The 19,040-nt window shown below is 32.8% G+C and overlaps 1 protein-coding gene and 2 long non-coding RNA genes across 5 annotated transcripts; all 3 read left to right on the plus strand.

Annotated features, from left to right (window-relative positions):
• The first annotated feature begins 1,565 nt into the window (after positions 1 to 1,565).
• Positions 1,566 to 3,958, plus strand: LOC140039606 (uncharacterized). Of its 2 annotated transcripts, none has more exons than XR_011842535.1 (4): positions 1,566 to 1,911; positions 2,656 to 2,757; positions 3,024 to 3,133; positions 3,405 to 3,958. It is a non-coding gene; the product is annotated as an uncharacterized lncRNA (long non-coding RNA). The 2 variants fall into 2 exon arrangements; XR_011842534.1 differs by having other exon boundaries at positions 3,085 to 3,133.
• A 169-nt stretch (positions 3,959 to 4,127) lies between these two features.
• LOC140039607 (uncharacterized) lies at positions 4,128 to 6,849 on the plus strand. Of its 2 annotated transcripts, none has more exons than XR_011842537.1 (4): positions 4,128 to 4,473; positions 5,217 to 5,318; positions 5,585 to 5,694; positions 5,966 to 6,849. It is a non-coding gene; the product is annotated as an uncharacterized lncRNA (long non-coding RNA). The 2 variants fall into 2 exon arrangements; XR_011842536.1 differs by having other exon boundaries at positions 5,646 to 5,694; positions 5,966 to 6,848.
• Positions 6,850 to 7,432: 583 nt separating this feature from the next.
• Positions 7,433 to 18,948, plus strand: LOC140040314 (zinc transporter ZIP10-like). Its single transcript, XM_072086154.1, has 9 exons — positions 7,433 to 7,530; positions 9,112 to 9,565; positions 9,881 to 10,040; positions 10,652 to 10,827; positions 13,714 to 13,896; positions 14,532 to 14,610; positions 15,550 to 16,077; positions 16,544 to 16,731; positions 17,281 to 18,948. The coding sequence occupies exons 2-9, from the start codon at positions 9,128 to 9,130 to the stop codon at positions 17,413 to 17,415; spliced, it is 1,887 nt and encodes a 628-aa protein (XP_071942255.1). The 5' UTR covers positions 7,433 to 7,530; positions 9,112 to 9,127; the 3' UTR covers positions 17,416 to 18,948.
• The last annotated feature ends 92 nt before the right edge of the window (positions 18,949 to 19,040 follow it).

A 19,040-nucleotide genomic window follows, 5' to 3' on the forward strand; every position in this document is an offset into this window, starting at 1 on the left:
TTATTATTATATTAATTTCCCCGTTTCTCTTCCTACGGAAGGTGAAAAAAACAAACAAAATGGCCTGCTAGGTTCTTTGAATGGTATAATCATTTGAAGTAGTCCTATATTGAACTAATGATTTATTATAATCATTTTAAATAGACTTATAATATAATGGTATGTGAACAAACATCAAGTACTGTACTGGCCTAGGTCTAGTGAATTAATGCATTAATAATCATAGGAAATAATAATTTAATGAGTATAGCTATTTCCTCCAGATCTCTCGTGAACACATTCAAAACTTTAAGAAACGGCGGCCTAATAAATATATTTGTTTAATCCATAAAATAAAATGTGATCTATAAATTTAATTATCATCGAAAAGTGGAAACATTGTTATTGTTATGTAGGTGTGTACGGATACATCATCATGGAGGAAATACATTTATTAGATAAACATATGTTGTTTACTCCGTGCTTTAGGCCAAGCTGTTTCTCTAGATCTTAAATACCACTTATTCTTTGATGACCTTGAAATCAATAATGAATTTAAAATTACACCAACTCAATTGACCCAAATACGAATTAGCAAGTAATATTTTCGACAAACATTGTAAAATATTTCTGACCATGGCATGGAACACACAAATATAATATACTGTATTATAATATATTTTTTTGTAATTTGTTCTTATGTCTACTTGTGTTTGTTATTATATATAAATCCAAAGGCAAATTACTGAAAAATGACAATGCTGTGGGTATCAGTGGCTGGATCTCAATGGAAACAAAACACATACTGTACATAAAATCAAAGAACTTATTATAATATAAGTTCTTTGATAAAATCAAGAGGCTAATTTTATAGCTTCAATACCTTGACAAACTTAACATCATTAATAAATCACAGTTTGGTTTTCGCAAAAACCACTCTACGAGTCATGCACTTTCACAAACAATAGAAAAAATTACTTCAGCAATAGATGAACAAATGATAAGTATCGGCGTCTTCCTAGACCTTTCTAAGGCATTTGATACGATAGATCATGAGATTCTCTTACAAAAACTCAAATTTTATGGTATTCGGGGCATTGTTCTTGAATGGTTTAAGAGCTACTTATATATGAGAAAACAATATGTTCACATGGGAAATTGTAAATCAGAATTAAAACTGATTGAATATGGAGTACCACAAGGCTCAATTCTTGGGCCGTTACTTTTTATAATTTATACAAATGACATTGTTGAAAGTAGTAAATATTTAGAATTTGTCATTTTTGCTGACGATACTAACGTATTTTTTAAGCACAAAGATATAAACCTTTTAATTAACACTTTAAATACAGAATTAAGTAAATTAAGTGATTGGTTTACTGCAAACAAATTGAGTCTGAATACAAAGAAGACCAAGTTTATCGAATTTAGAAGCATGTATAAGAAAAAAGATACCAATAACTATACTTTATTTATTAATGATGTTGAAATTGAAAGAGTTAGTAAAATTAAGTTCTTAGGTGTCATTCTTGATGAGTTTGTAACATTCCATGATCACATAGATATCATTACTATGAAAATTGCTCTCTTAAATTCATCGATTGGAAATTTCGATCGTATTTACGTTTGATGATTAAAACCAAACTTTTTAGACTGAATATGGTATTCATGAACGTGAAATACGCTCCAGTTGAAAATAAAGTTTCAACTGATAGAAAGTTTGATTACAACATCCAATCAGCGCCTAATATATTGTGACGTGAAAGCGCGCGGACAACAAAAGTTTGTCTTCCCTCTCCTCGCTTCCCGCCCGCCTGATCTTCAGAGTCAGTGTCTTCATGCTCATCGATCGCATTTTAGATTCTTTGCCGACAATTTACGAGCTACCGTATTCGTAACATATACCAATTGAATCAATATCTATTTTAGAAGGTTGGTAATCATTTATTTTAAATTGAATCTAAGGCATACGCTACATTGAGGCCTACATTCACACCACCACCACCGCGCACATTTTCTGGCCACAGCACAGATCTAGGCCTAGTTAGTAGGCTAGTTGACGTGACAGCAGCGAGTGTGGTGTACGGTGGTTACGGCTCGAGTTTATTTTTGCCGGTTACCGAGTTAGGCTATAGGCCTAGACCTAGTTAGTGAGTAGCCTAGGTTAAATTTACTAAATCAAATGTGTTATGCCTTGAATATTATTCTATCTAGGCTAGGCCTAGCCTAGTTGAATAGGCATTTCCATTGTATAAACAATTTTAATGAATACTAAAAAAACGTTACTTTGTAATTCTTGTAATGTAATGTAATGACGTTCTCTAGCTAGGCCTACCCTACTACTACTAGCTAGCATAGGCTAGTACTAGCCTAGTAGGCTAGGCCTAACTAGTAGGTCTAGCTGGAGAAGAGCTAGGTCTAATAAATAGGCCTAGGCTAGGCCTAGTTACTAAGCCTAGGCCCTACTTTAATACTATTTCCTAGACTAGGCCCTAGGGGCCTAGGCCTATAGCTAGAGCCTCTAGTAGGGCCTAGCCTAGGCGTCCTACGAATAAATTATGATATAATTAATAATTATAATATTAATAAATAATGACGATAGGCTATACTGTGTATACTGTACAGTACTAAACTATAACATTTAGTAGAAACATATTATTTCTATCTATTGCACAGGAAAAATGCTTGACTACACAATGTCAATGATGTTTCGGGCTGTAATCATTCACAATAACAACATGGACATCATCTTGAACGATTTATATTTATTTTTTGATAGTAAGTAATAATAATATGTTGTATATCTGTATTTAAATCACTGTATTTATACATGTCAATTGTGTATAAATTCGTGTTTTTTAAGCTTTAAAACAGGGACTGGATTAAAAAATATTTTCAACCTAGAAGAAACTACTCGACATACCGACCTGATGCTAGAAAAAGATTGCCTAATTATTGGTGGCTTGACTGAATCTGAACTAGCCTATTATTTTTACTATTTGTGTTACTATTATTAATGTTTTATAATTTATTTTGTGCACTAGGCCTAATGGTCTTGTTATGTTGATTTATATGAAGCATACTATATGTCTCAATCTTATACAGAGCATGAACCAAATCAGAAGCTGTGAATTTGTTCATTCAACATATCCATGTAAGCATATTAATTAATAGTACAGTTTTTATTTTCATTTTAAAAATTACGAATGTCAAAATTTACTTAAATTAGAGAAAAGAGTTTTATATGATACTCTTTTCTGATAATATTGAATAGCAAAACTATTCACCGTTGCTTTTTAAGACCATATTGAAAATAAAAAATTATCAATGATAAAGATAGTACAGTACTACTACTAAAGATGCGTACATTTATCAAATATTTTATGATAAATAACAGTTTGTTATGCTTTTTGTTATTCTTACAGGATGCAACAGATGTTAGAAAAGAGTATGCAGGACAAAAATTTGCACAGCCATATTTATTGTCAATTGGACGGTCATCATAACTCAACATGTACTTTCATTCAGACACATTATAGAAGCCATGGTTGGGATTTTATTTAGGCTGCACTATATTTTCCTGAATGATATTTGTGGACTTTGTAGATGCCCTCCCAAGAATTAGGGTATATCACCAAGGCATATAAGATAGTTTTTGAATTTATAATTATACTACTGAAAGGCAAAGACTACAGCAGTGTCTTGACTATTGTAATATACTGTTGTTATGTTTTCAATAAAATCAAAATGGAATATATATAAGAAACGTATCTTTTTTAAGCATCGTATTTAAACAAAAAAGTCAATCGATTTTGGTTGAAAAAATAATTTTTCCAATCTTCTTAGTTTGAAATTTTTCAATCTTTGAATCGATTGAAAATCTTCAATCGTTATTTCAATCAATCCGATTTGTCCCTACTCACAGTCGGCCAAAAGTTGAAAAATCAACCGTATCGATTGAATATTCAGTCGACCAATTTAAGAGAGTGCAAGGGTCATTGGTGTAATGAACAAACTTAAATATATTGTTCAATCAGATGTTTTGTTAATAATGTAGGCCTACAACTCGTTAATTTTACCTCACCTAATATATGCAATAACTATTTGGGGAGTTGCGGGGGCAACGAAGCTACAGAGAATACATACTCTCTTAAATTCATCGATTGGAAATTTCGATCGTATTTACGTTTGATGATTAAAACCAAACTTTTTAGACTGAATATGGTATTCATGAACGTGAAATACGCTCCAGTTGAAAATAAAGTTTCAACTGATAGAAAGTTTGATTACAACATCCAATCAGCGCCTAATATATTGTGACGTGAAAGCGCGCGGACAACAAAAGTTTGTCTTCCCTCTCCTCGCTTCCCGCCCGCCTGATCTTCAGAGTCAGTGTCTTCATGCTCATCGATCGCATTTTAGATTCTTTGCCGACAATTTACGAGCTACCGTATTCGTAACATATACCAATTGAATCAATATCTATTTTAGAAGGTTGGTAATCATTTATTTTAAATTGAATCTAAGGCATACGCTACATTGAGGCCTACATTCACACCACCACCACCGCGCACATTTTCTGGCCACAGCACAGATCTAGTTAGTAGGCTAGTTGACGTGACAGCAGCGAGTGTGGTGTACGGTGGTTACGGCTCGAGTTTATTTTTGCCGGTTACCGAGTTAGGCTATAGGCCTAGACCTAGTTAGTGAGTAGCCTAGGTTAAATTTACTAAATCAAATGTGTTATGCCTTGAATATTATTCTATCTAGGCTAGGCCTAGCCTAGTTGAATAGGCATTTCCATTGTATAAACAATTTTAATGAATACTAAAAAAACGTTACTTTGTAATTCTTGTAATGTAATGTAATGACGTTCTCTAGCTAGGCCTACCCTACTACTACTAGCTAGCATAGGCTAGTACTAGCCTAGTAGGCTAGGCCTAACTAGTAGGTCTAGCTGGAGAAGAGCTAGGTCTAATAAATAGGCCTAGGCTAGGCTAGGCCTAGTTACTAAGCCTAGGCCCTACTTTAATACTATTTCCTAGACTAGGCCCTAGGGGCCTAGGCCTATAGCTAGAGCCTCTAGTAGGGCCTAGCCTAGGCGTCCTACGAATAAATTATGATATAATTAATAATTATAATATTAATAAATAATGACGATAGGCTATACTGTGTATACTGTACAGTACTAAACTATAACATTTAGTAGAAACATATTATTTCTATCTATTGCACAGGAAAAATGCTTGACTACACAATGTCAATGATGTTTCGGGCTGTAATCATTCACAATAACAACATGGACATCATCTTGAACGATTTATATTTATTTTTTGATAGTAAGTAATAATAATATGTTGTATATCTGTATTTAAATCACTGTATTTATACATGTCAATTGTGTATAAATTCGTGTTTTTTAAGCTTTAAAACAGGGACTGGATTAAAAAATATTTCCAACCTAGAAGAAACTACTCGACATACCGACCTGATGCTAGAAAAAGATTGCCTAATTATTGGTGGCTTGACTGAATCTGAACTAGCCTATTATTTTTACTATTTGTGTTACTATTATTAATGTTTTATAATTTATTTTGTGCACTAGGCCTAATGGTCTTGTTATGTTGATTTATATGAAGCATACTATATGTCTCAATCTTATACAGAGCATGAACCAAATCAGAAGCTGTGAATTTGTTCATTCAACATATCCATGTAAGCATATTAATTAATAGTACAGTTTTTATTTTCATTTTAAAAATTACGAATGTCAAAATTTACTTAAATTAGAGAAAAGAGTTTTATATGATACTCTTTTCTGATAATATTGAATAGCAAAACTATTCACCGTTGCTTTTTAAGACCATATTGAAAATAAAAAATTATCAATGATAAAGATAGTACAGTACTACTACTAAAGATGCGTACATTTATCAAATATTTTATGATAAATAACAGTTTGTTATGCTTTTTGTTATTCTTACAGGATGCAACAGATGTTAGAAAAGAGTATGCAGGACAAAAATTTGCACAGCCATATTTATTGTCAATTGGACGGTCATCATAACTCAACATGTACTTTCATTCAGACACATTATAGAAGCCATGGTTGGGATTTTATTTAGGCTGCACTATATTTTCCTGAATGATATTTGTGGACTTTGTAGATGCCCTCCCAAGAATTAGGGTATATCACCAAGGCATATAAGATAGTTTTTGAATTTATAATTATACTACTGAAAGACAAAGACTACAGCAGTGTCTTGACTATTGTAATATACTGTTGTTATGTTTTCAATAAAATCAAAATGGAATATATATAAGAAACGTATCTTTTTTAAGCATCGTATTTAAACAAAAAAGTCAATCGATTTTGGTTGAAAAAATAATTTTTCCAATCTTCTTAGTTTGAAATTTTTCAATCTTTGAATCGATTGAAAATCTTCAATCGTTATTTCAATCAATCCGATTTGTCCCTACTCACAGTCGGCCAAAAGTTGAAAAATCAACCGTATCGATTGAATATTCAGTCGACCAATTTAAGAGAGTATACTTCAAAAACGAGCGATCAGAATTATATGTAAAGTGCATTATCAGCATCCATCAGCAAATTTATTCTATAACAAAAACCTATTGAACATTTTTGACTTGTATGAGAAGTTCACTGCTGTATTTATGTTTCAATTCTGTATGGGCAATTTACCAGTTTCATTTAACTCTTTTTTTAACAAAAATGGAATCTGTACATGAGTATGGTACGCGGAAGAAGAGTGATTTCCGTATTCCTCTAAAAAGAACAAATATAGGACAAAGAAGTATTGCCTATAGAGGGGCAAATATTTGGAACCGTTTACCTGAAAACATAAAGTGTGAAACTAAAATCGGACAATTTAAAAAGGAAATACAACAACTATTAATAAATAAATACTCACTCATGTAGAGTTCACTTTTGTTACTTTTAGCCTACTTTTTATTTCTATTTGTACTTTTATTGTTTTATTTGCTAATTAGATATCTGTATTATAGGGTAATGCGTTTAAGAGCTTCGGCTCATTGCATACCCGTTTTGTATCAAATAAGTTTATAGAAAAATATTCCTGTGAAAGAAATACTGTATTATTTTGTTGTTGATACAAATAAATGGTACGTATATAGTACCGCGAATGATGAAATACAGTACTTGTTTGGTTTAAACCATGGAGTTATAAAATAAAAACTACGAGTAACGTCCTCTAATATATAATATAAATAATAATAAAATAAAATACGTCACTGGAATACGGAAGTGATGCGCGCACCGCACGACGGCGACGGCGGCCGGCCGGCCGGCCACGTACTATAATTATTTTGTAAACCTTTCATCAAAGAGCGCCACCTACGTTACACCATGATTACGTCATCTTCTTCTAGAACTTTAATGTATTTTTCACACGGCTCGCCATTTTCATTCACACGGCACCCAAAAACGAACTGTTTTCACGAGGAAAACAAATTTGATTGATCAGAAGTTCCCAGCTGGCGCAGTGTGGTGAGTGCACAAAAACCCAAACTGTGAGTAGGCCTAGGCCTATATTATTTGTTATTGTTCATGTTGTTCCATTTTTATCATGTATTTTACTATATTACCGTATATGGCTGAAGACAAAGACAAAGGACCCAGTCAGCTCAGCAGCGAGGCTAGAGATTGGCCTAATTAACTAGCCTACTATAGTACTAGAGAGAGAGGCTGTCTTTAGCTTGTTTATTAATTACTAATACTAATAGAGTCTGGCCTAGCCCTAACATAGGCCCTAGTAGTACTAGAAATAGAGAGAAGGAGGACCTACTCTAGATAGCTAAGCCTATCTAGCAGATCATAGGCCTACTACTAGGCAATGTTTTTTAGTAATAGTAGGCCTATGTTGGCCTCTAGGGCTAGGCCTAGCCTAGATAGGTGGAATAGCCTATTGTCCATTTTGCCTTGGCTTAGCCTTATATTAGTGCTAGGCCTAGGCTTGACCTATACAGTGTTTAATTCTTAATAATAATTAAGTAAAGGTGTGTCTAAAAGTAGTCTAGGTCTATCCACATGTGGTCAACCAAACATTATAATTAATAAATAATTATAGAATAGGCCTAGGCACAGTCGACCGTGTAAATTCATGTTTATCTTAGCAGCAAGGTCAACTGTGCGTCTAATGCCTTGTTTGCGATTGGCAGCAAAATCGACCTTGCTCCTTCTTATTCTATGTTGTCTTATTGGCACAGCCACGGTGAACTATACCACAGTCACAAAGATGACCACGGCAATAGAAAACTGTGTGTGGACCAGGAAACGCACATTCATTGTAGATAGGAAATGTCTTTTTGGCATTGATTGGCACGGAAGCAACTTCCAGTATTAACATGATATTGCTTTGTGGTTTAAATATTGTCTTATACACAGTGTATACTTTTTTTAATTGATGTTCCAATAGTACTAGCCAACATACATACATGCATTGCATTTTTTGGCAAATAAAGATTTCTCCTGGGTCTGGCTAGTGAGTGCACAGCCCTTTTACTGTAAGGTCATTTTTATAGGTTAAGCCACTATATAGGCCCATTATTTGCTATTTGATCTATTTACAGATTAACCTGATGGGAAAATGTTTTTAAACATTACTTGGCATGAATAGTAGTAACTGTACACTATATTGACATTTTTAAAGTACAATGTTAACCTATAAGTTTACTGTATGTTGAATTAGCATATTAAGCTGGTTTATTGGATTTAAATTTATGAAAAATACAGCAAGTATGAACAAATGAATCCTGATCATTAATAGCAATCGATATTATATTGTAAACAGTGTTATCTTTAATGTACCAACTGTTAGAGATAGATCATAAGTATACAGTAGATATACCTATTGAAATTTTATCAGTGAAGTACAATAGCAGAGCGCCAGAAAATGCTATTATATAATCTATTAAGTTAAATATAGTAATCTACTGTGTACCGTATGCCGTGGTTGTGACTGATTTCAGTCATGTGATAATTGTGATTCGTATTAATATTATTAATACTGTTACTGTATATTCACATTTCACAAACTGTAGCTATAAAACACACAGTACACAGTTTGACTAGGAGTGTTTTTTTTCCGTTAGGAATGGGGAGATCAAGATGAATTTGAAAAACACACGCACACGTTCGTTTATACTTTTCTGCTACATCTGTTTAGTAGTTGGCGTTAAAGAAATATCCGAAAACAGGTTTCATGAGACTCCTGGTCACTCCTACCGACCAAAAAAAGGCATAGACAATCACACATTAGGTCATTTGTATGAAGAAGAAAGTCTAAAATTAATTTTTACCAAACATGGTAAAAACGGGACTATGGACTATGAAGCCTTTCAAGATTTTATAATACACCTTGGACTTGGAAATAAACCAGATGAATCGCATGATGATCATGATCATGAAGATCACGATGATCATGATCATCAAAATCACAACGACCATAATCATCACAATCACATTGATCATGTGGAAAATAGAAAAGTCAAGCGGGTGGTTCCACATGTAAATGACACATCAAATGTACATGGTGCGATTAATCAGGTAAAGTATAGAATTCTAATATCAACATTATGAACAATTATTTTACTTTTAAAATGTTTTTTTTTAACCCTGTCCATACAGCTGTAGTAAATTATAATGTATGAGAGTGAGACCCTTAATGCAAAACTGTTGCCAATATTAAACATAGAATAGATTTTTTACATACACATCCTTTCCTATGTAATCACAATTTGCAGAACCTAAATTATTGTCCCACTCGTAAGATTTCTCTTTTCCATCGTGAAATGCACTTTTTTCATCCCAAAAAACACCACTAAAATTAAAGTTAAATATAAAAAAAAATTGTTTAAATAGTGTCTACCAGCTAAGGAACTGTATCAAAGCCTTGAAACGAGTGCTCCTGTGACAAAAGAAGACTTGTTGACGATCTGCCCAGTTCTTTTACATCAGTTGGATACTCAAGCCTGTAACCAAAAGAAAGTAAAGACAGAGGAAAAAATTCCAGTTAAACAAGGTACGTTTAGTATTAACTAGAAATAACTGATCAATTAACTCAATCTATTAATTGATTTCTGAGTAAAAATTTCAATTTATGATTACGAATAAGAATCAATAATAATGAATAAGAATCAATAATAATGTGAATCAATTTGAAACTACAGTAAAATATCACATTGAAACATGCACACATTTCGGTCTATAACGCTCTGCATTCAACTAGTGGTAGTGTGTGCCAATGCGTATACAATAAAATTAGTATATGCCTTGCATGATCACTACAATGCCTGATCACATGGGCAACATATGTGCATCATGTCATTCAGAAATCATGCTGGGAGTGTCCGCAAATTGTGATTTCGACCATGGCATGCATTAGGTTATGCACAGTTCATTTGTATGCGTACACAAATTTATATTTGCCCACATTTCACAAGTTATCACATGATCCCTGCATTGTCACACACAGAATGTGAAGCGGTTCGGGACCAAAATTCATGCACTTAGTACTCCAATACTGAAACAAAGGATTCATTATTTCAACATTATTTGATTTGTTAAATATTTATTTCACAAATAAATTATTATTTAATGTCAAGGTTAACCCGTTTCATTTTATCTGTTTAGTATGGGGCTATAGTTTTGCGTCCGTCACCATCATCAGCCTGGTGTCCATCACTGGTATTCTACTTGTACCATGCACTAAACGTTATCCAGTTATATATACCAATCTCATATCATTCCTCGTAGCAGTTGCTATTGGCGCCCTCATGGGTGACGCTCTTCTTCATCTATTACCACATGTATGTATATCTGTTCATTTCTATTTTTTGGAAAGTGATATTAATACTAGTTAAAAATTGCTCCACAGAAAGTTTAGTTAAATAGTAATTAATAATTAAAAATCCTAAATTTACAATGCAAATATAGGACGTTATGTTCAGTTTAACACGTCATTTATACAGCTGTACCCCCACGTATATGCCCCCACCCTGCAAACTACGTAATGTCGTGCTTTAAACAACTTGGTTTTTGTTTCAACCTAATCAGGAGATTAAACGCAATGTAAAGACACCATGGATAGGTTTAATACAGTTCAATTGATTGTCAAACAAAGATTTATCGCGATAGGTTAAAAGTTGTGTTTATTTATTGAACTACCTGTTCATCGTGTTTATATGTAGGAGGATTTGATAAAAATATTGTCAGAATGAGCAAAGTATCATTCATAGTATTATTCAACTAGAGAGCGAACAGAGATTATTTAAAATGGCAGCCGCATCTGTTCAAAAACCTTTAGAAAATGAATAAATTAAAAATATTAAACCGCAATAATTAGATCAATACTTATAGTTTTTGCAAGATAAGTATATTGTTTATGGTAATTAACTTAAATTATTTTAAAGTACTTTTTTATTGATTTGATTTGACTGTAATTTTTCTTTTACGAAACTGTACTACTGTACTTTAAAACACAGTACTGTACACTACTGTACTACTGAAATAGATAATGGTATACAGAATGAATAAACATTTTTGGAGTATACGCTCCAATTAATACACTCTGCAAGTGGCCAACATAGGTGTAGTAGTGTCTGCGGCATCAAACTGGCTTATCTGATTGCCCAATTGAGGATGCAACCTTATTGGGTGGTCCCCTCTCCACAGTGACTCTTTGAGCTGTGATTGTATTGGATGGAGTTGTCACTCTAGTTGTATTAATGGTAATAGCCTTATGTTTGAATACTTAAAGACACCTTCCCTACAACTTGTGACGTTTTGTAAAAATAATACATATATATTACTTTAAAAACATTAAAACCAGGTCATTCTTTGTCTTAAATGTACGTTTTATGGTAAATTATGATAACAAGTGAGAAACAATGCACTACCTAAGTAGCTCGCTGCGACTGACCTTTCGTGGACGGTCTTTAGGCCTAGCCTAGCTAGGCTTACAGTAGTTTTGTAGTCCTAGCTGGTAAACATCGGTAACGTACGAACATCATACGCTAGCTATATACCTAGCCTGACGTTGTTGCATTAATTGTCTTTCTATTTTTGCCAGACTCCGTTGATACAAATTGGGGAAAACCCGGTATTTTCGCTGAAAAGTTAGAAGTCTTCCATTTGTTTTGGCCTCACGGTTGATCGAAAAGTAGGTGATTACAGAAAAAACCCAGAAATATCAATCCACGCGCAATGCATTTTGGGATTTATAGCGGGCCGCTATAATTATTAGAATCGACTTATTTTTCACATTTTTAACCATTTAAAGGCGAAAAAAGTTATCGCAATAGGACCATTATAGTATTATTTTCACATTAAATATAGTTTGTGATCTTAAAATAGATCTAAAAAACGTAGGGAAGATGTCTTTAAAGCTCAGGTACAGGCATGAATTTTAAATTTAATATAGGATTAAATGTACATAAAACTAATATTTGTAACAGAAATCACAACGAAAAAACATGAATTTCCTTTAAAATGGCCAAATACAAAATTTGGAAAAATTCTGCTCTAAAAGCCAGACAGATGTTTTTTCAGACTTAGGTAGTTTAACTAATGTATTACACCCTCCCCCCCCCCCCCCCCACTGATAAGAAAGTGCTTATTTTCAACAAAATTGTGTAGCACAAAAAATTCCAAAAGTCATGAAATAGCGGAAATTATAGATCGATTATTTAATTAGAATGCATGATCAATAGAAATATTTTGCCTGCACCTGGCCTTTAACTTAATGGAAACAACTAAAAAAAACTATAATGCTAAAAAATGTACTAGATTTATGGGTTATAAAAAGTTACATTGGGATAAAAACATAAATTTCTTGGCTGCTAATGGTATAGCATTTACTAATTACACTCCAGAGAAGTATCTGTTATGGTTATTTAAAAACTAGATACCACCACCTGTACTAATATATCAAGCCCTGCTTAAAAAACACAATGGACTAAAAATTATCATGAATTTAATACTGTAGCTCTTGAATGATGCACTCTCTTGCATACAAGGCGTCCAGGATTGTTCACAGTGGGGCTTGATGAAAAGAGGCCCAGGGGTAAATTGTTACGGTGTGACAGTGTTGGTACAGTATCTAAGGCAAATTGCTAGGCTAGTTCTAAGGCCCTGTTTCTGCTGCCAGAAGTATATCTTATACACGATATATCTTATACACGATATATCTTATACGTTTTTTTGGCAGCAGAAATGGGTCACATAAAAACATACCATGTATTTTATATTGTATACCATATAAATATCTTGATTGTTTGTGGATATTTTACGGTATATTTCAATATATACCGTATATTGTGTAACCCATTTCTGTTCCCTTAAAAATATATCGTAAATTTTTTTACCCATGACTGGTGACGTGTTTGGTGGGATGGACTTTATACCGTTGTTTTGAGACATTTGCAGCAGAAACAGGCTCTGAGTATATATGTATAGTATTTATATGTAGAGTTTTTTGTTTTTAATAAAATTAATAAAATCATTGAGCTTGCAATGACTGAGAAATTAGGGGGATTTATTGTGATTTTGACAATGAAAATAAACTATAAACAAATATGGACATACAAAATACACTATTTTGAGCATATCAAATATGGTAAACCATATGTGAATTACGTACTTCTTTTGATTTTCATTTTCTATTGATGTAATGATGGTTTGTTTATTAATTATAGTCATATGGTGTTCATAGCCACAAAGGGCATGATGAGGGTGACGAAGAGGGTGCAACAAAAGCGTCTACCATTGTTTGGAGGGGTACGGTAGCACTTGCTGGTATACTACTATTTTTCACATGTGAGAAATGTATGCACGTTTTTAAAGAAAGAGAATCCCACAAAAAATCCAACAAAACAAAGGTAAGACCATTGAGATTATCAAAACCAAATAATTAAAACAAATCCCCAGTGTAGCCAAACTTATTTTTATTCTACAGATGTTGTGTTTAAACATATTATTTGAATAATTTCATAATACAATTAAATTATAAATGTGTATGTTGTGTTTAAACATATTATTTGAATAAATTTCATAATAAAATTAAATTAAAAATGTGCATGCCATTATATGATATCAATTCAGTGCATTTTCTCACATCATCCAACTTTATTTTGATTTGAAATAGAATTAATCTAAGTTTGATTCAATTTATTTGTTAAAATTAATAAATAAATACTAATAATATAATTCTATGTATTGAAATGTAATATTGTGGTATTTTGTTTTGTTTCCCAAAATATTATAATATTTAATTAAATTTAGTGGTACTGTAATATGTTATTATTAGATGTGGCTTCAGCAAATATTTAACATCAAATAAAACACAAATTATTTCCTCCATAGTATTAAGTTTCATGTAGTTACTGCCTAAATTATCTACATAATAGTTAGTGAACCTTATCAACATGCTTAAACAAACACTTTGGTGTGAACCAGACCTGTTAAAATATGAAATGAATAAATTATGCTAATTCGCATGTTCCTAATTTACTAGGACTCAAGTAATGATGAAGTTGATAAAAATAAGAAGCCTGCTGAAGAACCTTTGATAAACAGACAGCCATTAATAACAGGTACTGTACTATTTTAAACAAATTTTTCTGCTGAAATATGCACAAAAAAAATAAAATTTAATTGACCTCATTTCTGCTTTAAATATTCCCAAATGTACAATAGTAGAGTAGAAGTATGTCAGAGTTAAAGGTCTGACCAATTATCCATTTAAGAATATTTGAAATATGTTCTGTTTCTGATTGTAATGGAACCAATATTCCTGTAATAAAATATATAATGTGACTGAGAATATCAGTTTGACTAAAATATAAATTGACAGCTATCATTTTCAATTGGACCCAAAATCAGTTTGAATTATCTATATTATATATAGAAAAATGTTGAGCATTTTTCAGGTATTTTCACTATTTTCCTTTTTCCAAATAAACACCTGCCTTTTCATTCAATTTATCACCACAAAATATCTGTGAGCATACTGTATATTATAATAATAATAATACTGTAATAAAATCTTTATTTTAAAACGGAGGCTCGTTCACAACAAAATGTGTTCTTCCACAAAGCCGTATGAAACAAATAAACTACAATATCACAATTATCAAAAAACTGATGAACAAACAAGAAAATTATACATTAAATAAAGAAGAAAGTATATAAAATGTATATTAATGGATTAATAGATTTTCTGTAGGCCAATATTTTTTTGTGCCATGCTCAAATTCAAATAAAAGTAGTCAGTGGTTTCTGTAACAAATAGCAGGGGCTAAATAAAATGGACAAGTTTAACTTAAACCTTAAATCTGCACACTGCATTACACAGAATTAGTTTTAAGTCCTTACAGGAAAAGACTAGAAGTGTGGACTTGAACCTGGGCTAATTCTATACCATGTCTGTGGCCTGTCTTAATTGCACTCAACTGCACACTGTAATAATTATACTTGTATACAATAATGTATTAATTAAAATGTTAACAATTGTTGATCATAATATCCCATAGGTTGTCGTTCAGTAACACAAGGGATGAAGTTCAAACGACTGAGTATACAAAACCATAACGATGCACACCTTATACATATACACAATGACACACAGATACACCAGTTATATGAAAGCAGTGACATTCCAATGGTAAAGTTGGAATGCGGTGAGGACACTTGCGATATCCCATGTGAAGATTCCACGTGCCCGGAAGGACAGTGCGAGAATCAGGATGAAGTATGTAATGAAGTTGTACAAATCGTTCAATTAGAACCGTCAGTTCATATAGAACAAACTGAAGCTAAAGAAGATGATGAAAGAAGCTTAGGGCACGGACATAGTCATAAACATAGCCACGGTCACGGCCATAGCCACGATCACAGCTTTACTGGTGGAATAGCGACAGTGGCTTGGATGGTGATAATGGGGGATGGTTTACATAATTTCTGTGATGGTATTGCTATCGGTGCTGCATTTGCTAACAGTATAACAGGAGGTATAAGTACATCAATTGCCATCTTCTGCCATGAACTGCCACACGAAATAGGTTAGTGTTGCAAATAATTGTATACTGTGTTTTAATGTGATGATACTGTAGTACAATACATTGTACAATTTGTAAAGTATATGTACTTGTAATAGTAGTATAGTTCATTGATATCTTCTGACACTAAATTCCAATATAAAGCAATGTTGTTTACCAACTCCAGTGTCTTCTGACGTACGGACCTCTCTTCCTATCTTGCATGCCATTATTTATTCAGCTGTGTAACCGGTGTCCTTTTGTAGAAAACTTGCATTATCGTTCAGATGAACTCATGCCCAAGTCTTCAGGACATCGGTTCTGACACTACAATACTCTTGTAATTTTTTTTTTGCTTCCTTTTGACAATATACTGTAAGGCTTGTGATGACATTTCAGACAATACTTTTTAAAAAGTGAATTACAGATTATTTGTAAAGCCATTAAATAATAGAAATCACAGAGAATATTAACTGTTTTGATTCTATAGGAGATTTTGCTGTAATGTTGAAATCTGGTATGTCAGTAAAGAAGGCACTAGCTTACATGGGGTTATCATCGTTTCTTGCTTACATCGGCATGATACTGGGCGTGGGTGTTGGCAATATAGAAGAAGCTAACCTGTGGATATTTGCCATGACTGGTGGCATGTTTCTTTACATAGCTTTAGTAGACCTGGTAAGTATGGCATTTAGTAGTAGTGGCACTGCAAATACAAGTTGTAGATACAACGGGGTGGAGTGAATTTTAGAAAGAGATTTAAGCCTGTTTTCCTGTCCACGTTATTCGACGCTATTGTCGTTGATCATTAACAGTTAACATCGACAGGAAAACAGGCTTTAAGCACCTTAAGGAATGGGACAGAAGAGCAAAAATAAATAGGCAAAGGTGGCTTCACGATGGGGCCCAGCCCCGCTAATTTACGCAAATTGTAATGCAAAAGATAGGATACTAATTTCAGTTTGGCACCTAAAATTTGCCATTCTTAGGCCCTACTAATCCTGGATCCGTCACTGAAGGAGGGAGTCTGAATTATCACCTAGTTTTTTATGTTGGAGGCCTAGAGAGAGATAAGAGTTTATCCAATTTAATTAAGTAGGATTCTGTTACTGTTTTTGTTTGGCGAGGTTAATATGCTCTACTGTACTTTAGAATTGTCTTTAAATAAAAATATTTTATAACATGTTAAAATATTATTCAGTTGCTTACTTAATAATCTGGTTTCAGCTTCCAGAGTTGCTGGAGAGTACAAATATCCACTTCCATTCAGTAGCACTTCAAACGCTTGGAGTTGTGGTTGGTGTTGGGATTATGATCATCATTGGTCTGTATGAAGAAACTATTCAACAGGCATTAGACTAATTGTGTATACAATGTCCTGATTAAACATCGTCTTATAATATGTACAGTCATCCAATAGATTCTATATAAGATGACAAGAGATGCGAGGGTTTTGGATGTCGCCTACATAGAGATAACTACAGTACCTTTTTCAAAATGATAATACACAATCTAAGATTGGCTTTGAATCGAAAGCTTGGATATAATCCATCTTGTTTTTTTTGATAGGATAGTAGTAGTCGTAGTAGTAGTATACAAGTTATATTTTTAGTTATTCATGCCATTTATGACTGTACAAATTGATGTTAGTGATGTCAAAGGTCAACATATATCTAAGAATGTGCATTGTATTCTTGCCATAGTTTGTTACTCATTAATTAATAAGAAATAAAATACCTAAAGCTTAATGTGCTCAGAAGTAAGTACTGTGCTCAATATATTATTAGTATTGTAATTAGTGTATATAAAGTAGTCGTTTTCACACATGTCAATCAATGTTTTGCATTAAAAATCTCACACCAAATTTTAAGTCAATGTTACAAGTTCCTATATTGGCAAAGTGAGCTCATGTGCCTTGGTTTGTCGCTAGATACTGTACGATAGCTAGCTGCTTTGGCCAGTGTAGTTTCGATTCAATATACTGTATATACACATGTTCCTATATAACCATTAAAGAGACACAGGTTAAATGCTTTTAATGTACTACTGTTCCACAATAAGTACCTCAATCTTCAGATGGTGCTATAACAGAATTCCGCTCACTGATAATACAGAAATCTGACTATAGTATTAACATATTAATCATGATAAATATTATTAATGTATTGCAATAAATATTACTAAAGATTAATACAGTACAACATGGATATATTTGTGTAAAGTTATGTTATATTAAGTTAAATTAGAACAAAACAGAGATAAATGAGGACAAAACAGAGTATTATTGGATCTGAGTAACTTTTGAAGGAATCTCAAAACTTCAAGAAAAAAAGATAGAATGGAATCATCCGAGATGAAATTGTTGATTTTATTGTATTTATAGACAGGTTTTATAAAAGGGCATGTTTAGGTTTTTACAAAGTATGTGTATGTACAGCATACATTGTTTAGTTGTGCTAAATAGAAGGAGAAATTCTCAGCCAGTTGTTTAGTGATGATAGTTGCTATAAGATAGAGTACAGATGAAATGTCAGAAATAGTGTATGTGGGGTCATTCATGAATTTTTGTGAAATATACAGGAATGCTGAAATATACAGGAATGCCTGGACTTTTTTTCAGGTTTAGTAAGTTTTTTCTTCCTTTTAATCCCCAGCAGCATTAATTTGGACGATGCTACATTATTGAGAATGTCAATACTTGCATTTCAATTTCAAACTTTTACTTTTCATAAATTAAGATCAATACAAAAAGTAGTAATTTATATCAAAACAAAACTTGTACAAATTCTAATGCATGCCTATTATACTGCACTACAGTAAGATATTTTTATGTACTGTATTTATGTCTGTGATGTTTTTATTGAAAATCAGCTACAATAAATATTAGCCAAATTATGTGTGGTTGTGTTTTTGTTTTATTAAATGATTTCATGTAAAAACTCATCTGGACTGACTGGATGCCTACATCCCGACCAAAAGTCAATACA

This window comes from Antedon mediterranea, chromosome 2 (assembly GCF_964355755.1).
Source record: "Antedon mediterranea chromosome 2, ecAntMedi1.1, whole genome shotgun sequence".
Lineage (NCBI taxonomy): Eukaryota > Metazoa > Echinodermata > Crinoidea > Comatulida > Antedonidae > Antedon > Antedon mediterranea.

Excerpts from the sequence above, each read along its gene's own strand:
- LOC140040314 (XM_072086154.1), top strand. The coding sequence starts at position 9,128 with ATGAATTTGAAAAACACACGCACACGTTCGTTTATACTTTTCTGCTAC. Across the intron at positions 9,566-9,880 it reads TACATGGTGCGATTAATCAG|TGTCTACCAGCTAAGGAACT; the intron begins GTAAAGTATAGA and ends TTGTTTAAATAG. Across the intron at positions 13,897-14,531 it reads AAAAATCCAACAAAACAAAG|GACTCAAGTAATGATGAAGT; the intron begins GTAAGACCATTG and ends CTAATTTACTAG.